The 20,165-nt window shown below is 46.3% G+C and overlaps 2 protein-coding genes across 8 annotated transcripts in view; one reads left to right on the top strand and one right to left on the bottom strand.

The window, feature by feature from the left end:
* The window catches only part of CCDC191 (coiled-coil domain containing 191), a 96,015-nt gene extending 88,753 nt beyond the window's left edge, over positions 1-7,262 (top strand). For all 6 annotated transcript variants that reach the window (XM_029939329.1, XM_029939327.1, XM_029939326.1 and 3 more), the window contains one exon: positions 5,726-7,262. In XM_029939329.1, the coding sequence (XP_029795189.1) occupies positions 5,726-5,870 (145 nt within the window). In that variant the 3' untranslated portion in view covers positions 5,871-7,262. The remainder of the gene's footprint in view (positions 1-5,725) is intronic.
* A 3,816-nt stretch (positions 7,263-11,078) lies between these two features.
* ZDHHC23 (zinc finger DHHC-type containing 23) lies at positions 11,079-20,052 on the bottom strand. 2 transcript variants are annotated; one of them, XM_029939334.1, is made up of 5 exons: positions 19,886-20,052; positions 19,136-19,400; positions 16,408-17,118; positions 14,234-14,401; positions 11,079-12,144 (listed from the first exon to the last, which is right to left on the bottom strand). In XM_029939334.1, the coding sequence occupies exons 2-5, from the start codon at positions 19,306-19,308 to the stop codon at positions 11,877-11,879; spliced, it is 1,320 nt and encodes a 439-aa protein (XP_029795194.1). In that variant the 5' UTR covers positions 19,309-19,400; positions 19,886-20,052; the 3' UTR covers positions 11,079-11,876. The 2 variants fall into 2 exon arrangements, with proteins under 2 accessions (XP_029795194.1, XP_029795195.1); XM_029939335.1 differs by lacking the exon at positions 14,234-14,401.
* Positions 20,053-20,165: the final 113 nt, after the last annotated feature.

The following is a 20,165-nucleotide window of genomic DNA, read 5'->3' as shown; positions in this document are numbered from 1 at the left end:
ACACACACACACACACACACACACAATGGAGTATTACTCAGCAGTCAAAAGGAATGAAATCTTGCCATTTGCAACTACATGGATGGAACTAGAGGGTATTATGCTAAGCAAAATTAGAGAAAGACAAATATCAAGACTTCACTCATAGAGGACTTTGAGATACAATACAGATGACCATGAAGGAAAGGAAAAATAATATAAAAACAGGTTGAGGACAAAACAGAAGAGAGTCTTAAATATGGAGAACAAACAGAGGGTTACTGGAGGGGGTGTGGGAGGGGGATGGGCTAAATGGGTAACAAGCATTAAGGAATCCACTCCTGAAATCATTGTTGCACTATATGCTAACTAACTTGGATGTAACTTTCAAAAATAAACTTAAAAAAATAGAGACAGTGAAGAATTTTATGAACATAAAGAATGGAAAGAGAACTAAAGTCATGTATCTCATGCAGGTATCCCATGTATTTTGTTGTGTACATGGTACAACCATGGTTTTCTATCTTTTTAGTCATAATTTTGTACTTCAAATTAACCTTTAAAACATACCAAATGGTGTATCAAACATCACATCATTATTCAAAAATCAGTTTAAGACAGGAACTGTTACATATGTCTGAATGCCTGGGGATGATTCCTTGGACTTGAAATGTAATGCACTTGCAACTTCATCTTTCAAAAATCATTACTTACTGCGTAGACATGAGTACCCCTTGATTAATAAAATGATTAATTAAAAAAAAAGAAAGCCAGTAAACCACGAGAGGAGAGCAGAAGAAAGGAGCATAGAAGAGCTGCACAAATAACCATAAAACAAGTAAAATGGCAATAAGTACATACTTCTCAATAATTACTTTTAGTGTAATGGACTAAATGCTCTAATCAAAAGACATAGGATGGTGGAATGGTTAAAAAAGCAAGACCCAAAAAAAAAAAAAAAAGAAAAGCAAACCCATCTCTATGCTGCCTGTAGGAGATGCATTTCAGACCTAAAGATACGAGCAGATTGAAAATGAGGGGGTGGAGAAACATCATGCAAATAAAAGTGAAAAAGAAAGCCAGGGTAGCAATACTTATATCAGACAAAAAAATACTTTTTGGGGGGTTGGGGGGGTATTTATTTTGAGATAGCACGAACCAGGGAAGGGCAGAGAGAGAATCCTAAGTAGCCTACGTGCTGTCAGCACAGAGCCCAGCACGGGGCTCAAATTCACGTTACTGGAGCTGAAATCAAGAGTGGACGCTTAGCCGACTGAGCTGCCCAAAACAAACTTCAAAACAAAGACTGTAACAAGTGACAAAGAAGGACTTATATTTCTGATACTGCCTCAGTACTACAGTTCAGAAGCACTTTGGAAAGATAGGCCCTTCGTAGTAATAACAGTCACAGACCTACTACACCTCCTGAAATGCACATACGCACATCCTTACAATGTTACACAAGATGTCAAGGAATCTGTGGACCTCACGGTAAGAACTCTTACGTCGGTGACTCAAATCACATTTATTATGCAATACATCCACAGGTCACCTATCAAGACATATTTGCCAATCATAAAAAATACCTAATAACACAGTGTCTGGCTCTCATAATTCAGAAAAACATGTAACAGTAGAAAGATACATGCTTACATACAGACCATAAATAAGTGCTAAAACAATGACTGTGACCATGTGCTGTAGGAGGAGTTCAGAGGAAGGAAAGATACACGCAGGCAAAAACGGTCTAGGAAGATTTCCTCGAGGGGGGCAGACCATTTCCGTTAGGGGAGAACAGTAGGAGACAAAATGTACACGTCAGGAAGTGGGAGTGGAGCCAGGAGAAAGATGTGAAACAGAGGTAAGCGTGGGAAGACAGGGTCGAGGCCTAGTGGTCAGACAGCGGAGGACAGGCTGTGTAGACGGAGGACTGGATGGGCGAAGGAAGAAAGCAAATGAAGTAGCTGCACTCCCTGAAGCCTTTTTGTTTTTAACTTCCACCAAAAATCATTATCAGAAACAGCAAATAACCATCAGCCATGGAACTAATGGGGGCTGTGATGCCTTCTAGGGTTTTGTGAGAGTCAAGAAGCCAGAATAAATCCCATCTATGCCTCTAGTTGTGAAAATATAAACTTAGCTACTCTGCAGTTGTTTCCACAACATGACTCTATTCCTTACACACATCATGCTACTTTTGCCTCTTTGCCTTCACATGCCCTCTTCTAGAAGAGCCATTTGTCTGACAAAAACTCCATTCTCTCTCAAAAGCTTCCAATGCTCACCTGGAGACCAGCGAGCACCCCTTTTGCCCCTGCACGTGGTAGCTCCTCCCTGCACGGATCCGGTCACCAGCGGAACTCCCCGTGTGGGCTTACCTTCCTGTTCCCAGCACACTTGTAGCTGGGTTATCCTAAAAGGCCATTGCAGGTCTCCCTGGCTTCGACATGTGACCCTCCAGAACTGTGATTCCGTATCATGACATCAGGGTAATCTTTTCTCAACTAAAATTCAATTTTGATTGTTATTGGAGGTGACCTTACCAGTGGCCTTTTTAAACTACATACAGGCACACCTCAGAGATACTGTGAGTTCAGTTCCAGACCACTGCAATAAAGCACATATCACAAGAAAGTGAGTCAAGTTAATTTTTTAGTTTCCCAGTACTTATAAAAGTTATGTTTACACTGTTAACTATTAAATCTGCAATAGAATTTTATGTCTTCAAAACAACATACATACCTTACTTTAAAAATATTTTATTTCTAAAAAAAAAAGTCTGACCATCATCCGAGCTTTCAGGGAATCATAATCTTTTTGCTGGTAGAAGGAACTCCCTCAACTTTAATGATGCTGACTGATCAGGGTGGTGGTTGCTGAAGGCTGGGTGGCTGTAACAATTTCTTAAGACAACAGTGACGTTTTCATCAACTGACTCTTCCTCTCCCAAACAATTTTCTCTGTGGCACAGGATACTGTTTGATAGCATTTTGCCCGTAATAGAACTTCTTTTAAGATTGGGGTCTATGGCTCAATCAGTTGAGCGTCTGACTTTGGCTCAGGTCATGATCTCGCAGTTCATGAGTTTAAGCCCCGTGTCGGGCTCTGTGCTGACAGCTCAGAGCCTGGGGCCTGCTTCGGATTCTGTGTCTCCCTTTCCCTGTGTTCCTCCTCAGCTTACTTGCTCTCTCTCTCTCCATCTCTCTCTCAAAAATAAACATTAAAAAAACCTTTTTTTACTTGGGGTCGATCCTCTCATCCCCTGCCACCACTTTACCAGCTAAGTTTCTGTCATATTCTGAATCCTTTGTTGTTGTTTCAGCAGTCTTCTTGGAATCTACAGGGGTAGATTCCATCTCAAGAAACCACTTTCTTCACTCATCTGTAAAAAGTAACTTCTTGTCCATTAAAGTGTTACCCTGAGATTGTACCCGTTCAGTCCCATCTTTATTCAGGCTCCACTTGTAATTCAAGTTCTCTTGCTGTTTCTACCCCATCTGCAGTTACTTCCTCCACTCAAGTCTGAAACCCCACAAAGTCACCCTGAGGGTGAGATTCAACTTCTTCCAAACTCCTGCAAATGCTGATATTTTGACCTCTTCCCATGAATCACAAATATTCTTAATGACCTCTAGAGTAGTGAATCCTTTCCAGGTTAATTCACTTTGCCTAGATCCATCAGAGGAATCACTATCTACGGCAGGTACAGCCCTAAGAAATGTTTTTTAGTTTTTTATTTTAGAGAGAGAGAAAGTGGGAAGGGCAGGGGGAGAGGGAGAATCCTAAGCAGGCATCACACTCAGCACAGAGTCTGATGCGGGGCTTGATCCCACAACCCTGGGATCATAACCTGAGCTGAAATCACAAGTTAGAGGCTCAACCAACTGAGCCACCCAAGGGCCCCTAAGAATTGTATTTCTTAGTAAGACTTGAAAGTCGAAGTTACTCCTTGATCTAACACAGCAGAATGGATGCTGTGTTATCAGGTATGAAAACATTCATCTCATTGTCCATCTCCATCAGAGTTCTTGGGCAACCAAGTGCATTGTCAGAGAGCAGTCATATTTTGCAAACAGTCTTTGTTTCTGAGCAGTAGATCTCAACAGGGAGTTTAAAATATTCCGTACACAATGTTGTAAAGAGACGTACTGCCATCCAGGCTTTGTGGTCCCATTTCCAGAGCACAGGCGGGTGGGTTGAGCAGAACTCTCAAGGGCCCTAGGGTTTTTAGAATTGTCAGTGGGCACTGGCTTCAACTTTTAAGTCACCACCTGCCTTGTCCCCTAACAAGGGAGTCAGCCTGTCCTTTGAAGCTCTGAAGCCAGGCATTGACTTCTAAGAAAATCCTAGATGGCGTCTTCCTCCAAAATGAGTGTTTTAGCTACATTGAAAAACTTGTTTAGATTGACCACCACTTTCATGACTGACTGAGCCAGATCTGCCGGATCACTTGCTGCACTTCAGCATCAGCACCTGCTGCTCCACCTTGTACCTCTGTGCCCTGGTGACAGTTTTTTCCTTAAACCTCATGAGCCAACCTCTGCTAGCTTCCAACTTTCTTCCTACAGCTCAGCTGTGTCAGCCCAAGTAGGATTGAGTTAGGGCCTTACTGTGGCTTCGGCTTTGGCTAAAGAGAATGTGTGGCTGGTTTGATCTTCTATTCGGACTACCCGGATTTTCTCCATGTCAGCAATAAGACTGTTTTGGTTTCTTAGTATTTTCACGTTCACTGGAAAAGCACTTTTAATTTCAAGAACTTTTCCTTTGCATTCACAACTTGTCTGTTTGGCAAAAGATGCCTAGCTTTTGGCCTCTCTTGGCTTTGGACGTGCCTTCCTCACTAAGCATAAGCTTAATCATTTCTGGCTTCTGATTTGCAGTGAGAGGGGTGTGACTCTTCTGTTCACTTGAACGCATGGAGGCCAAGGCAGGGTTATTAACTGACCTCATTTCAATATCGTCCTGTCTCCTGGATTAAGGAGGCTTGAGGTGAAGGAGAGCGATGGGGCTAGTCAAGCAGTCAGAACACACACACTCATGAGTTGAGTGCTGCCTTGTCTGGGCACGGGTCTTGGTGCTCCGGTTACAATGTTAACATCAAAGGTCACTGATCGCAGATCACCGTAACAAATACTGTGATAATGAAAATGTTTAAGTGTTGTGAGAATTACCAACATGCACCACGGAAACACGAAGTATAAGTAAATGCTATTGGAGAAGTGGGGCCGACTGACTTGCTCAGTGCAGGGTTGCTGCCATAGACCTTCAGCTTATAAAAAAGGCAGTATCTACTAAACGCAGTTAAACAAAGTACACGCATACGTCTGAGTTCCTGGCCTCAGTCTGTGACTGGTATTGCGCCTGCATTTCCAGCATCTTTGTTCTGAGGACTGTGGCTGCTGGAGCCTTTGGTCCACTGGTCCTGTCCTGAGCACAAGGTGCAGGCTGTGAGCAGATCGCTTGGGAATGTCTCACGGCCTGCATGGTCTGGGGCCACTGAGTGCTCTGCTCAAATGTCATCTCACAGAGGTTTTCCCTGACCCCTGGATGGAAAATAAAAACTTACCAGGCACTCCATCCTATTTCGCTGCTCTGTTTTCTTGATAGCACTTCTCACTGTCTGAACTCCAATTCTGATCTCCATATCTTTTATATAACATTTTATTCAAAGATTTATTCTTCTACCGATGGAAACTCAATTTTTCCCTTAGTGTTTTACTCTTTTTTTACTTTTTTTTTCTTAAAGGAGGATTCTCTGGATCACATTTGAGACGTGGAAGAAGTTTGCAAACTCTATGAAAGAAGAAAGAAGAAAAGAAGAAAGGCGAAAGCAACTCCGCAGGAAGGTAGCTGAAATTCTCCCGGACTTCCAGATGCTCGCGCCACTGTGACTGTCGTAGCAGCAGCAGACGCTGGCCTTTGTGTCCCAGGAGTCCTTGGGGGGACGGTGTGCACGCACGGATATGCCTGCTCTGTGTTCCATCGAATACTTCTTGGACCTGAGGGATTATCTGGGAATTGTTCACTTCTTTCTTTGGTTCCTCTTGGATTGCTAATTCACTAAAGCATTTATCACAGCAGGATCATTCAGAAGAACAGTCTAAAGCTCAACTATTCAAATGCATCCTACATATTTTTAGCATCAAAGACTTTAAAGAGGACAAGTGTTTGCTTGCCTGAGTCTTTGAAGGCCTTATGGTGTAACATGAGTTGTTCACAAGTGTACCTTCAAGAGAAGTTAAAGGTAGTGGGTACTTAGAAGAGGCATCACAGGTCCTCCATGATCTAGAAGGTCAGCATCAGGAACATTCTGCCAGGCCCCATCCTTCTGTCCACCCCGGATGGAAAAGCACAAATCACACAGAACCCGTGCAGCTGCAGCAAAGGGCCAGCCACGGACCCTCATTTAAGAGAAACTGTGGCACCGGAGATCTTCCCTTCGATGCATCCTCGCCAGCATGAAGGGGACTCCAGAAGCCAACGGCTCCATCAGAAGCAGTCCAGAAGTTCGTTAAAATGTGTGTTCGTGCTCACAGCCACGGCTTTGAGGTAACATGCTGTCTTGTAGTCCTCAGCTCCGTTTGATGCACGTACAGAGATGCTGCTCTCAAAAGAAGGATTACCTTTAAGGTGCAAAAAACTGACAAAATACTCTCCTGTGGACTGTCTGAAACATATGCCAGAAAAAAAAAAAAACACTTCATCACAAACACCAGGATTACTGTAACAGACCCAAGTAATCGAGAAGGGTGCCCAGTCAAACCAGAAGGCCCCTTGCAGCCCGAGTCACTACTGTTGTTTGGTAACTTGAGAATTTCAGTTAGTAAAATAAACCTGTGTGCTGTTCCAGAAACCACTGTCGTCTCTCACTCCCTGCAAAGGACGTGCCCATCTGCCGCCGGCACAGCGCCCTCGTCCTTTGTCTCTGGAACACGTGTGAGGATTTACTCAGAACTGACAAAACGCCCTCAACCAAACTTGATTTCTTCTACAGACTCCCGGTCCCCACACATACTTTCCTTTCATGTGAGTATACAGATGTCAGCTAAAAACTCTTTAAGACCAACAGTGCGAAAGAAAACAGTACTAAAACTAATTCATACTTAATCTCCATCCAAATCACCTTCCGCTACCCTTGCCTGTAGGACAGCACAGAACCCTGGCGACCAGTAGCACCCAGACACCAAAAACCAACTTTAGGTCAGTTCCAAGCCTGCAGATAAGAAGGAGTTAAGTCAACATGCCAAGGGCCCAAATAAATAAAGCTTACATTTTCTCTCTCAGGCTTTCCTTTATTCTGCCTTCACCTCGCACATCAATTAGGCAGTGAGTCTTTAGCAACCCATATTGTGACTGGGCCAGTGAGGACTTCTTACCTACTTCAGGAACCTTCTAAAAACACACAGGAAAATCACTTCGTCAATGACCTCTGCTTCCTGCGAGACTGTCTTGAAACATGATTAGAAATGTTACCGCTAACAAAACACCCAAATAAGCAGGATGTCTGGCCTATACCAGAAAATGTAACCAGCAGGCAGGACAGATCGAGACGGGGATGACCTAGGTCAGAGGATGGGGACCCCTCAGTAGCCAAAGCAGCGGCGCAGCTCTGACACAGGCTTCTCTCACAGCAAAACAGATCAGGAGACACACTAAGAAACACCATTTCCCTTAAAGAAAGCACTTTATTTTCCATTTAAGCAACATGGTCATAGTACATTATTTTACATAAATGGCAGTAATTTTTTAAATCTCCACGTAAAAGGCTTTGTGTCTGAGTCTGAGGTGATAGGAGGGCATGAATACAAGTATAAAAACAGTGCAAAACGTTTAGCCCACAGCCTCTAGAGTTGGTGTCTGGAATCCCCTCAAATGTCGTGGGGCCAGTTACATTAAGCACTGAATAGTAAATATTCCTGGGTGTCCTTTCGTCTAACATAAGACTCAGAAACGTAATCAAGTGTAACGGCTCCACAGCCCTAACAACTCAAACCATCAAATGACCCAGACCACAGGTCCACAGCAGGCTGAGCTCCCACGTTACAGGACGTGGCGTCTTGGCAGTGGTGCTGTGGGAAGAAACGTAGGATGTGTACTGCATCCGTAACTACCTTAGACTGGCTCTGCTTTTAAAAGCTTTGCCTCTAAAGGAAGAGTGCTCTAGGAGTGAAGGTGCCACCAGGAAGGCTGGGGTAGCAGGAAGTCAGAAAGCCCTACTCGGAAATGCAGCTAGAAATAGCCACAACCTCTAAGAAAACTGCCTCCATTAACCACTGGGTCTTTGGCTGCAGCTAAAACTACAGTGAAGCACTTGGTGCTGCCTGAAGTGGGGTTAACAGCCCACGAGCAACAAGATTACATGTAGCTATTTTGCAACGAGTTTCTATTCATCACAGCAAACACCCGGGAGAACACAGGGGGTTTGATCCAGCACTAAGCACAGCTCTCATTCCCCCCGCCGCGTCGCCTCGGCAGTGTCCGACAGAACTCGGCACGCTGCTGCAGAGAACGCCAGATTCCACACAGGTGCCGCACGGAGAAGTCTCTACCATCCGGCTTGTCTGAGGAAATTCTCTTTTTTCTAATGCAGGGGACCAAAATATGGCTCAAATGAAGTCCTATAAACCTACTTACCTCATTTAACATTTAACCTCATAAAACATGGTTAAACATCCTGGTTCAGACTGTGCTTCTAGATGTCGTATTTTTGCTTATATTAGTCTTGTAATAAAAAGCTGATTTCCTAACCAAAGGAAATATAGTCTATTAAGTAGATGGTCAGTATCCAGAGAACCTTACTGGCATCGTCTTCTGGCAGTGGAAGATTCTAGTATAGAAAATTTTCTCTTACTAAAAATATTAGAAGTACCAAGGACTATTGCATAAGAGAAAGTCTGTGGCAGTCTTTCCACTAGGCAGGTGGCTCAGTGGACGAGAACAATTACTTCATTCGCCAAAGGACAACACTACTTGAATGGCATAGATTTCCAGCATCATAAGCAGACACAGAGGTGGCTGAGGTGAGGTGAGCAGCGGTGTCCCTAAAACTCACTTAAGGCTTATTAATGGTCAGTTCACTTCAGGTGGGCCCCGCCATAACCACATGATACTCTTTGGGTGTCACAAAAAACATTTTAAATACTGCAGGACTTCCTCCTTTCATGCAGTCCTGATCCTTAACAACTTTGTCTCTTGAATCCTCCAAATGGACTCATTTCTCTTCCCTAGGAATGATACACAACGGCATGACCATAATGTAAGTGGTCAGGATACAGTGGCTCATTTACAAAGTTCCATATCCAGTATGTTCATTAACAGGCTGAGATGGGAAGGGGGGTACGCTTTGCTTCTAGGGCCAACAAACTGCTGGTTTATAGGTTTGCAGACCAACTCCCCCACGGCCACTACCACCAAATGTTTCTCTGGAACTCATTCATTCACAGAGGCCTTGTCCTTTAAAGGGGGAAAAAATCCCTCAAATAGTTCCAGCTCATAACAAGGTCTAAGAATCTAGGAGTGTAGACTAAGGGTGTCCAAGGGCCTGCAGAATCCCTGCTCACAAAGAGCCCCTTGTTTGCTGCTCCTTCTCGTGCAAATACTTCAGCAGGCTTTTACCCCCTTAAACCACCGAAGTTTTCAAAAGTTTGAGCTTTCTTCTGAAAAACACCCATCATGAAGATCTCGAGGGACTTAACACAAGCATCTTACTTCCCACCAGCCAGAATACTGTACTAGGAGCCTTGCAGGTGCGGGAGCCTGAGAGGCCCCTTGCGGGTCAACTCTAGGGCTGTGCAGTTATGAAGATGGCAGTCGCTCCCAATCCTCCTACATGACCCTGGCCTTTCAGGGACTACTCGTCTTTATTGTGCCCAATTTTAACAGTTATTAAAGATTTAGCAGGAGGCTCAAATTATTGACTATGCCATCGTTTCTATCATTAACTGCTAGACAATCAGAATTGCCTGCACATCTGGTGTTCAAGAGACCACAACTAGAGGTTTCTGGCCACATGGGCTGTCCTTGACATTATTACTGTCTCAAACCCATGCAGAGAAGTCCTATCAGAAACGACGTTAACTCCAAACAAACGCCTCTGGGCCAGGGCATCACTGTAGAAACCACAGACTAACGTTCCCCAGACTTGCTCTTTGGCTCGTCCCAGGGGAATATGAAGCCTCTCATTGGTTAAACAGTCCGTCTCTGGGGAGAGCAGCGAAGGGTGACAAGCCTGTATAAAAATGTGGTGAGTGCCTTAAGGACAGCTTGGTTTCATGGCAGAACCAGGGACAGCGCCAGCTGCAGCGGGGAGAGTTGCAGGAAGTAGCAGTATTTCCTCTCCACATTTATAAACCTCTTACTACGGCAGCAAGCACAGAAAGATGGGAAAAGCTGGCAGTATTTCCCCTATATGCAGCTATAAGCAAAAGCAGATTTAAGAACTCATGAATTTTCTTTGGGATTGCAAAATAAGTACATGTATAAAACCAAATATTTCAAGAGGGTATTCCCCCAATCCAAAATTGCCTCATCTTAATTCTATGGCAGAAAAGACCCGTTCTCTATAAATATTAATTCTTCCGTACATTTTTTAAGGTACAATTAAACAGACAACTTATTATTTTAGGAAGAGCTAGGAGGAACCGTGGTCCATTAATCAGTGGAAACCACATATACCCTGTTTCTTCTCTCCAAGTGAGATACTTCTGTCTAGGGAATGGTGAGTGAGAAGTAATGTGCAAGGAGGAAATGTCAATCAATTCCTCAGAGTTCGTGCCAGAAGAATGTGAATGCCAGAGACTGGCTTTTGCAACCGAGTGCTGTAACTGACAGTGTCTGAATCACTTACATGGGAAAAAAAAAAATCAAGCCCTTGATATTAACCAGCCACCCTACCCAGGAAAGAGGGTAAAATGCTCCCCGGTAGGGAGGGGGGTCTGTTCTCCTCTTCCAGCCTCGTCCTAAGTGCCCTAGCACCTTCCCAGGTGAAACGTGGAGAGAGGAAAAAACCAGGAATGCCTACCAGAGTTTAGAGTTATGTAGAGTCAATCCAAACCGAATAAATACATAAGAAATAAGATAAAAAATAAGGACTCATCACCTAAACTCATGACCGGCATATATTACACTACTAGTAACTGTAATTGTTATCAACTGTCCTTTCCACACCACATGATTGTCCGACTCCATCTGGTCATCCTCTACCCCATTTGGGTAGTTAATGTCTAATACTTCAGAGAGTAAAACTGCCGTAACTGTACAATGTGGTATTTCAGGATCTTTCATTCTGAAATGCTGAAAGCAGATTACTCTAATAGTTTTGGCTTCAATATTCTGATCTACAAACAGTTTTCTCAGTCTTAGAATTTTCCTAATACTTCATACCTGTTGAGTGCTTGAGTCATTTTCCAGTGCTTTCCACGTACCTCATCCCTCACACGACCCTTACAACTGTGAGGTAAGCAGGGCAGGCACGAGTACCCCCACTTTACAGATGAACCTGAGACTCGGGGAGGTGACTCAACTAAGGGTCACATGGCTATCAGGAATTGAAAGAGAGACTGGAAACTACCGTAATCCAAACGCTTTCCCCTACTAATGGATGGGAACTGCTTCTGTCAATCTGTGCACTAGCAATCCACATCCTCTCGCACATGGTGATGGAGTTAGTTAACAAGGTGACTGGAAAAGAATGGCTCTACTTTGCTTCGATATAAAAATCTCTTAGGTTGAAGTCAGGAAAATTCATTTCTTCCCAGTCCAATGTCTAAACCTGAGCATGGCCCTATACAGCCTTTAAAAAATGGGATAAAAACGAACATCCTGTGTGGACACTGACGTGTACAGTGGGAGGGAGCAGAGGGAGGGGCTGCCCCTCGTGGGGCCACATGGAAGGCACTTCAGACAATGTCCTCGGCAGGGTGCTGGAAGGGGTGGGCACCCAGGGTGGAAAACTGGTACCAGTTCCGCAGGAAGCCTCGGTTGTACTGGCCTGTGTCCACGATGAGCCCCCAGAGGAGCCGGCGCCCTGTCTTCTGTCGGAGGGCCTGCTGCACTTCCCTCTCGGTGACGTTGTAACTGATGTTTATCAGCTGGATGAGGAAGATGTAGGCCATGCCCGCCGTGACGATCACAGAGTACCACACGCAGGTGAAGGACAGCGCTGAGCTGGGAGGAGAAAGGGTGGGTCAGGACTGCCCGTCTTTTCGGTGGGAAAGGAGCATCGTCCTAACATTTGACACACGCAGTACTCGTTACAAAGGACTTCCACGCCTTCCCCAGTTATCCCGATTGGAAGATACTTTTCTACCCTCAGGACACCAGATGCTTAAGTTAGGACTATTCTCATGTCCTGTTTTATACTATATTGGTGCCTCTTTTTCTAGAATGTTGTATGACAGTAGCACGGACGTTTTTCTATTTGGTGTCCCCCACTCAACCAACACAGTGCCTCACATAACAGCATCCAAAATCTATCAAATGAATGAACGATTCCGAAATCGTTCTTAACAGAGCAGACACTGCTATAAAAGTCCTCAAGGACGCTGTGGGTGGGAACGCGGAACAGCGCTGAGGCCCTGCATCTCCATTCTTTTCAGTACAGTCAGTACTAGGCTGATGGATGCAAATCGCTACGAGCCCTGACTTCCATGGAGGAGCCCCATCACATCTAAAATTCAGCCTCCTCAAGCCAAACAGAACCACACCAGACTAGAGAGTCCCTTTCAGCTCATCAGTAAGACTTCAAGGAGAGGCTGCCAATTAATGTCTGCCAGTTGACTCTCTTCAAACATTTGCAAATGAAGGGTCAGGAGGACACGAACCCATCCCCAGGAATCTTTATGTGTTAACCTGAAAGGGACTCAGAGCTATAATTAATTCACCACAGAGATGAGGAAAACCAGGGCTCAACAGGTGACGTGAAGCACCTGCATGGAGGCTGAGTATCAATGGCAGACCATGTTCCACATCCCACGTCAGCAGCCCCCAGAAAGTTCACAAAACTTGTGCTTAGCAACACACAGACATGCTCTGCTTTGGGACGTAATCACCCACATTTCACAACCTCTAACACTGTCAGTACAGGAAGAAAAGGAACTGACCCTAAGGAGGAGGCCCAATCTATTCTACTAATGCTCACAAAGCTCTAGACAGAGAATAGCAATGGGGGATCTGGCCTCAGACTATTATAAACAAATACCGACACAGAGGCACTCTGCAGGTAAAGTGGGAACTGTTCTGAAAACAAAGAGTAGTAAGAAGGACAAGGAGGGAGCCTGGGTGGCTCAATTTGTTAAGCGTCTAGCTTTGGCTCAGGTCATTATCTCATAGTTCACGAGTTCGAGCCTCGCGTCAGACTCTATACTGACAGCTCAGAGGCCGGAGCCTGCTTCAGATTGTGTCTCCCTCTCTCTATGCCCCTCCTCCGCTCACACACTCTCTGTCTCTTGAAAATGAATAAATGTTTAGGAAAAAAAGAAAAACAAAGACAAGGACCATGGGGGCAGAGCTGTCCTAGCTCAGGCTGGGGGCCACAGACCCCACACAGCATCCTCCTTGGAGGAAAACGTGGAGGAGAGGACGCAAAGACACAGGCAGGGGACCTGCAGAGCTCTGGGGAGGCGCTGCCTGTGGCCAAAGCTGCAACACCCCGGCTTCCGACAAATCCAAGATCTCCACAATATATAAATGTGCCCCAACCTAACAAAGGAAGTTGTGACCTAGATACCACACTCATCATGAGTGGTGATTTAAAAAAAAGAAGTAGAACAGGAAAAACCAATGGAGGTTACAAAGTAAAGAAATGTTACAGAAATTGTGAGCACACCACAAAAGGGTCAGAAGCGATAAATCCAGATAGGGCTAAAGAGCATGGAAAGCCACACCATAGGGAGGTCTTGCCTTGACAATCTACGACAAAACAGACCACACACATACCCTGGGACCCCTCATTTAGGGCTTTAGTTTCACTATTTCACTATTTCTATTGCGCGTGGTCATCTACCGGACTAAGCCCGGCCCTCCCTGCTGCGTGCTAGTCCCTCAGTCCGTAAGGGTCAACGATCAGCACCCTAGAGAAACGCACCTATCCGCTGCACGGTTGTGTTGGCGATTTCAAGGATACCCAGCAACCGATAACCTGTCCTACGTTTTGGCTGAAAACTGCTGAGCTGGCAGCAAACCACAGACCCTTACAGTAACGGCAACATCCGTTCCCTCTTCTATGGGCCTCTGTGCTACGGCAGCCACATCTCACCTGTAATCTGCGTAAACTCCAGGACAATAGAAGAGAGCTGTGAAGACACTTCTCTCTCTACAAATGGTGTCCAAGGTCAGTGTTATCCCATACACCGAGGTGAGCAAGAAGATCAAAAGGGCAAGTATAAATGCTTGATGATTTGATTCTCCAACACAGCTATTTATCCTCAAAACAGCATAGGGGGAAGAAAAAGCAAACATTTTTAAAAGTTGTCGATACAGATGGTAGCTAGATTCATCATGGTGATCATTTCATAATGAACATAAACGCTGAATCACGACGCTGTGCATCTGAAAGTAACATAACATTGTCAACCAAGTTCAGTTCAATGAAGAAGAAAGGTGCTCCATATAACTCACATAATAAACAAGAAAATTTTTAAAACTGGATAATGTGTGAATTTCAGTAACTAAAGACTAAGTTCTCTTATTTTTCAACTTAAGGGAATTAAACACTTGTCCACTGAGAGGTAGTCTCATAGTCTCTGCTCTTTCCAAAGTGAAATCATATCATTAAAGAACAAATTAAGTAAAAAGCAGAAGCCAGCTAACAAATCTTTCTAACTAGTAGCGAATCTATCACCCAACTATGAAGAGAGTTAATACTGTAGTCACCACAAAGAGGAATGGGTGATATCAGTTATGAAAACTTAAAAATACTAAACCACGGTATGAGAAAAAATACGTTAAATTGATATGTGTATCTATATATCTATATGTATAGGTGTGTGTGTGTGTGTATCAACATAACACAAAAATCCCAAGAGGTTAGAAACATGGTGTGGGGTTGAGAACGACTCAGTTATACGCAGACTAATCATCAGGGAAAAAGCTCTATCTCATGGCCACGTGTAGGGCAGAGGGTACTGGCATCCCTCGTGCCCACTGCACACCAGATGCCCCAGTGCGCAGCGATGTTCTACACAGAGCTGTCAGGCCCCCTGCAAACCAGCACTGTAAACAGGCCACCATACACACACACACACACACACACACACACACACACACACAAGAATACATGACAAACACCCAGAAGTGGAAAATTCAAAAGTGAAAATATCTGTTTACTCCTAAAGAAAGCCCGGGAAGAGCTGTCCCTGTACTTGAAACCACACTTGAAGTCCACTCCAAGGCCCTCCTGGCCTTGCCGCACCCTCCTCCTCCCCTACATCCCCTACTAGAGGTGGCAGGGGTGGGGGCGGAGGAGGGGGCAGGCTACATGACCAGAATCCTCAGCACCCTGGCCATAAGCAGCTTAATTCCCTGAACACAAGTGCCTAGAGAGCTAGAGCAGCAAACACGCAACTTATAGCATTCACATCGGAATCAACTACACCCCCTTTTAGATTCACTCAGTGAAACAGCAACCCCGTCTTCAAAAGTTACACATCATACCGTATGGGCCTTACGTGTCCTAGTTTGGCACTGCCCAGCCGGGAGGTACCAAAAAAGCCCAATTCTCAGGGCACCTGGGTGGCTCTGTCACTTAGGTGTCTGACTCTTGATCTCCACTTGGGTCATGATACCGTGGTTTGTGGGTTTGAGCCCTGCATTGGGCTCTGTGCTGACAGAGCAGAATCTGCTTGGGAGTCTCTCTCTCTCTCTCTCTCTCTCTCTCTCTCTGCCCCTCCCCCAATACCTCTCTTTCAAAATAAATATACAAAACTTAACAACAACAACAAAAAAAAGCCCACCTCTCTATAAATAACAAAACAGGAAGGTCCCTGGTAGGGCCTTCCCTCAACAATGAAGACCAGGAGTCATCAGAATGGTAAAGGACGTGCAGTGAGGGGACAGGGAACACTTTCTTGAGCTCTGTGTTCAAAAGGCACAGCATGGGGAAACCTGCCTTTATGGAGTCTGATCCCTTCTTTTTTTAAAAAACACCATTCGGCTGCAGATACTTCTCTTGCCGGAAGATAACTGAGGGGCAGCTCAGAAGGGAACAGCAAAATAGCACCAGCACCACCCTTCAGGAAACGACTGAGGGGGCTACATCTGTGAGACTGGGAAGCTGGTGACTCAGTGGGAACATCACGCCAGCGCACAAATATCTGCAAGGTGTAAAGCTGGGAACGAGTGAGATTTCGGGGGGGCGCAGGGGAGGGGCAAACGCGGCCAGGGTCTCGTGTGAATTTACCCTCTGAGGGCTCCCAAACTGCCCCAACATACCAGACACAATGGTGGTCCATTCTCCTCACACAGATGCCACAGATCCGGCAATGCCACGCCCGGGCTGGTCGCACCAGCTGGCACTTGGCACACCAGTCCTCCTTGACCCTGGCAGGGCTTCCAGCCAAGGCTCTGGAAGAGCCCTTAGGATCATCCTTCAGCGTGCGATTGTTGAGACTGACGGACGATTCCCCGCCCGGGAACCCTTTGGTCTTCTCCTGCCCTTTTCTGTTCAGGCATTCAGTCTGGCGGCTGCTGAGAGATCTGTCACTGCTTGCTGGATTTCTGAGGTAGCCTGGATTCTTCTTGGCTCTGTACAAGGCTAAGAGTATCAGAAATAACCCGCAGGTAAGAAGCGCCAGCTGAGTGGGCCCCACACGCCCTTTGGGGACCACTTCCTGCAGGAATACATAGTACATGTAGCCCAGAGAGAACAGTCCGAGGCTCAGGAAAAAGAGAGTCTGTTCTTTCCTTCTGTGAGTGAGGTAGTAGTACCACAGAGCCAGCACAGGAAGGGAGGTCAAAACCACCACCCCCAGGAGGAAATGCCAGGAAGCCACGCGGAGGAAGACAGGCAGTAGGATGAGTGGGGGGATGATGCTAATGTTAACTTTCTTGGCTCCCCTAAGCCAAGGAATTCGGAGGCGATCGGAAATCGTATCCATGATTCTTTCACAAGTCTCTGGCCGCACGGATTTACATGTAATCCATCTATTCAGAAGAGCACAAAGAGAAGGCACTTCACATGGGGTTTGCTAAATGAAAAACCACTGAACACCACAGGCCAAACAGCAGGATAAACGATAAAAGAGGCCAAAGGCCAAGTATTCTGCTTCCACATTACCAAACGTGAGCTTTTCGGATCACATATCATTGCTTAATATGAAAGAGAAGCTACCATTTAGAAATTCAACAGTTAAAAAAAAACCATTTCTCCTTGAAGCAAATACACAAAAACACAAACATATTCTGTACAAGTACTGTTTAGATTTAGAAGGATATAGAGACATAAGATCCACAAAACAATTCACAAGCTAGCTGCGAAAACAACATGGGAATTCAGAAAATATCAGGTAAGAGACAAAGCAGCAACATCGCCCAGTGAACTATTGTGGGCAAACGCCGTGGAGGGCTCAGATGGGAGTGAACCCTGTTGGGTGGAGTCACTAGAGGGGTCTCAGTGAAAACACAGTGGGCTCTGCGCGTGACCCGGATGGCTGGGTGGAACTGGCTCAGGGAGCTGGGGGGAAGGGAGGCAGGGCGGCAGCCCGGTGCAGAAGCACGTGTACGGCACAGACCTGTCCTGTGCCCCGGGAGTAAACCAGTCTAGCAAGGCCAGGGGGCTGCCTAAAAATGGAGACCAAACTGGTGAGGAGGAACGACAGAGCTTTGTGGACACACGGTATTTGTTGGCTTTTTTTTTTTTTTTTTTGCATACTTGGGCTGATAAGACAATGATCAGTTCAAGGAATAACTCTGACCGTAGACAATTTGGAAAAGGTGACAATGTGAAGGGGGGGGGAGTTAACTGCAGGAGAGTGGTACAGAGCAGCAGGACAGTGGAAAGACCGGGAGCCTATGTCCAGAGAAAGGTAAGGAGAGAACACAGCCACAGCCCAGGTCGGGAGGGCTAGGAGAGAGGAAGAGCTGGAAGGTTAATGGAGGAGCTGTGGTCTCAAACGATGGAGGTTGTGGAAACAGTATCATTTTTCCATTCATTAAAGGAGTGCTCCATTTTCTCAGTATGAACTTTAGACTGAGTCCATTTAAAAACACCTGTAAAAAAGACTACAGACACTATCAGGGAAGAGTTACAAAAGGACAATGAGGTCCTCAGGACTCTGGTAGTAAACTACAATGTCGCTTTTCATGTCGAGATGGATGCACCAAGCTCTAAGTCCGCAACATGCCCCTGTGGTGACTTTTTTACCCAGAAATAATTATTAAAAGGAAAAGCAACTTTGCAAACGTCCTTATTCTTCTCCCACACTATGCTTTCCATATGGCAACGATTTTAGATATAGAATTATGTAGAAAATGGATAAAAACCTCGTTATTACCGTTGGGCACCAAATTTTTCTCACTGATGTTAAAAATCATCTTTTTGGATAGTAATTTACAACACGTGGGGTTAATGGTGAAAATAAAAGCCAAATACAATAATATCAGTCAAGACTGTGTTGCTGCCCACGCTGAAAAGAGCCAGTTAGGGGAGGGAGGTGCCTTCTGGTGAGACCAGTTCCAACAGCCGGTCGGAACTGTTCAGCCCTCAAGACCCTTGGAGAGAACAGCCAGGTACCGACCAGCCTCAGGTAGTTGGTCACAAGATGCTGAGACCACTGAGAATATAGGCACTTCCTGGTACTAAAGTGCTCATTTTAAATTTACAGATTCTGTGGGCCTGCACTTTTTTTATACATTTAATGTGTCACTATCCCTTTATTTGCCTGTTCTCTCCAACATCTTCTCCCTTTAAAAATGAAAAAAAAATAATAATAATAATGTCCTGCTAAACTGAGCCAAACAGACAGCTGTACAGTTGTGCACTACGGAGTAATTCACCTTGACAAAACCCTCACGCTTAACACGGAAGACGACTCTCAATTTTAGACCCTTGGAAATACCATCAGGAGCAAATTCTGGGTGTTGTGGATGGCTAAGCTTAAAGTATGCATGGTAGTTTGCAAAAGGGCCAGGGGCTCAGCATCAAAAACACTCCGCCCCTTACCTATCGCACCCTTCATCGAGATCTTGGCAATCACACAAACTGGCAGCCACGTGGTTCTTTTCCCCATTTCGATCTATGTACTCGCAGCAGCACAGGGGCTCCAATTCAGGTTCTTCTGCTTTGTTTGTCTTCACTGGCTTCATACTGCCCTTCTGTGTCGCACCTGTCACCATGAGGGGTAAGAAGCCCTCAGAAGGTAAAGGTGGAAAGAACACAACTCATCTTGTAAACACATCCACGCCTCTCTCTGATTTTCCGCCAACGCCTGCGAAATCAAAAATGAGAATAAAGAGGGGGGGAGGGGGTGTCTCATTCTCTTCAGGCTTTTCCTCTCTCGGCTTGGCCAGACAGGGAGCTTTAGGGGCTCCCAACTGCGTTCACCGCCCCTTCCCACCAAGGCTGGAGCCGTCTGGGCACCAGCCGTTCCCATGGTGACAGCGACCACACGGCCCCCGGACAGACAGCCAAGGCGCGGGCGGCTGCGCTCACCTGCCGGTGCAGGCTGGGGAGGGCCGCGCGGTCCCCGCCCAAAGCATGAGCGCAGGTGGAAACTCACCCTCGGGGCTGCGGCCGGCGTGTGCACCCGGCTTTGGGGAGGCCACCAGGTGCCCGCGCAAAGCTCGGAGTCGCTGTCCAGCCCCACGGCTCCGGCTCCGCGCAGGGCGCCCCTCTCCCGCCTCCGCCGACCATGAGGCGTGGGAGGGCCGCAGCGCCGCCCCGCCCGAAGAATGACCTTGGAAGGGAAGTTACCTGCGCTCCAGGGCCGAGGTGCAGCAGCAGCCAAAGAGGCCGAGGCGGAGGGGAGAACGGCCGGTTCCTCCCAAGGCGCGGACGCGTCTTCCAGTTCGGTGCCGCTGGGCTCTCGGTGTGACGGCTGGAGTCTCGAGGACCCCGGCTCCGCTCCGCGCGCCTTCGCCGCCGCCCACCTGTGAGCACAGCCGGCCGCGGCCCGGGCAGTGCGCCCGCCTCCCCGCCACCCTCTTGCCCGCCGGGCTCGGCGTGGCAAGTCCGCGCGCGCTTCCGGGTGCCC

The sequence above is a fragment of the Suricata suricatta genome, chromosome 5 (assembly GCF_006229205.1).
Source record: "Suricata suricatta isolate VVHF042 chromosome 5, meerkat_22Aug2017_6uvM2_HiC, whole genome shotgun sequence".
NCBI lineage: Eukaryota > Metazoa > Chordata > Mammalia > Carnivora > Herpestidae > Suricata > Suricata suricatta.
Note: the sequence above shows the minus strand (reverse complement) of the source record. Positions and strands in the feature narration are given on the sequence as shown.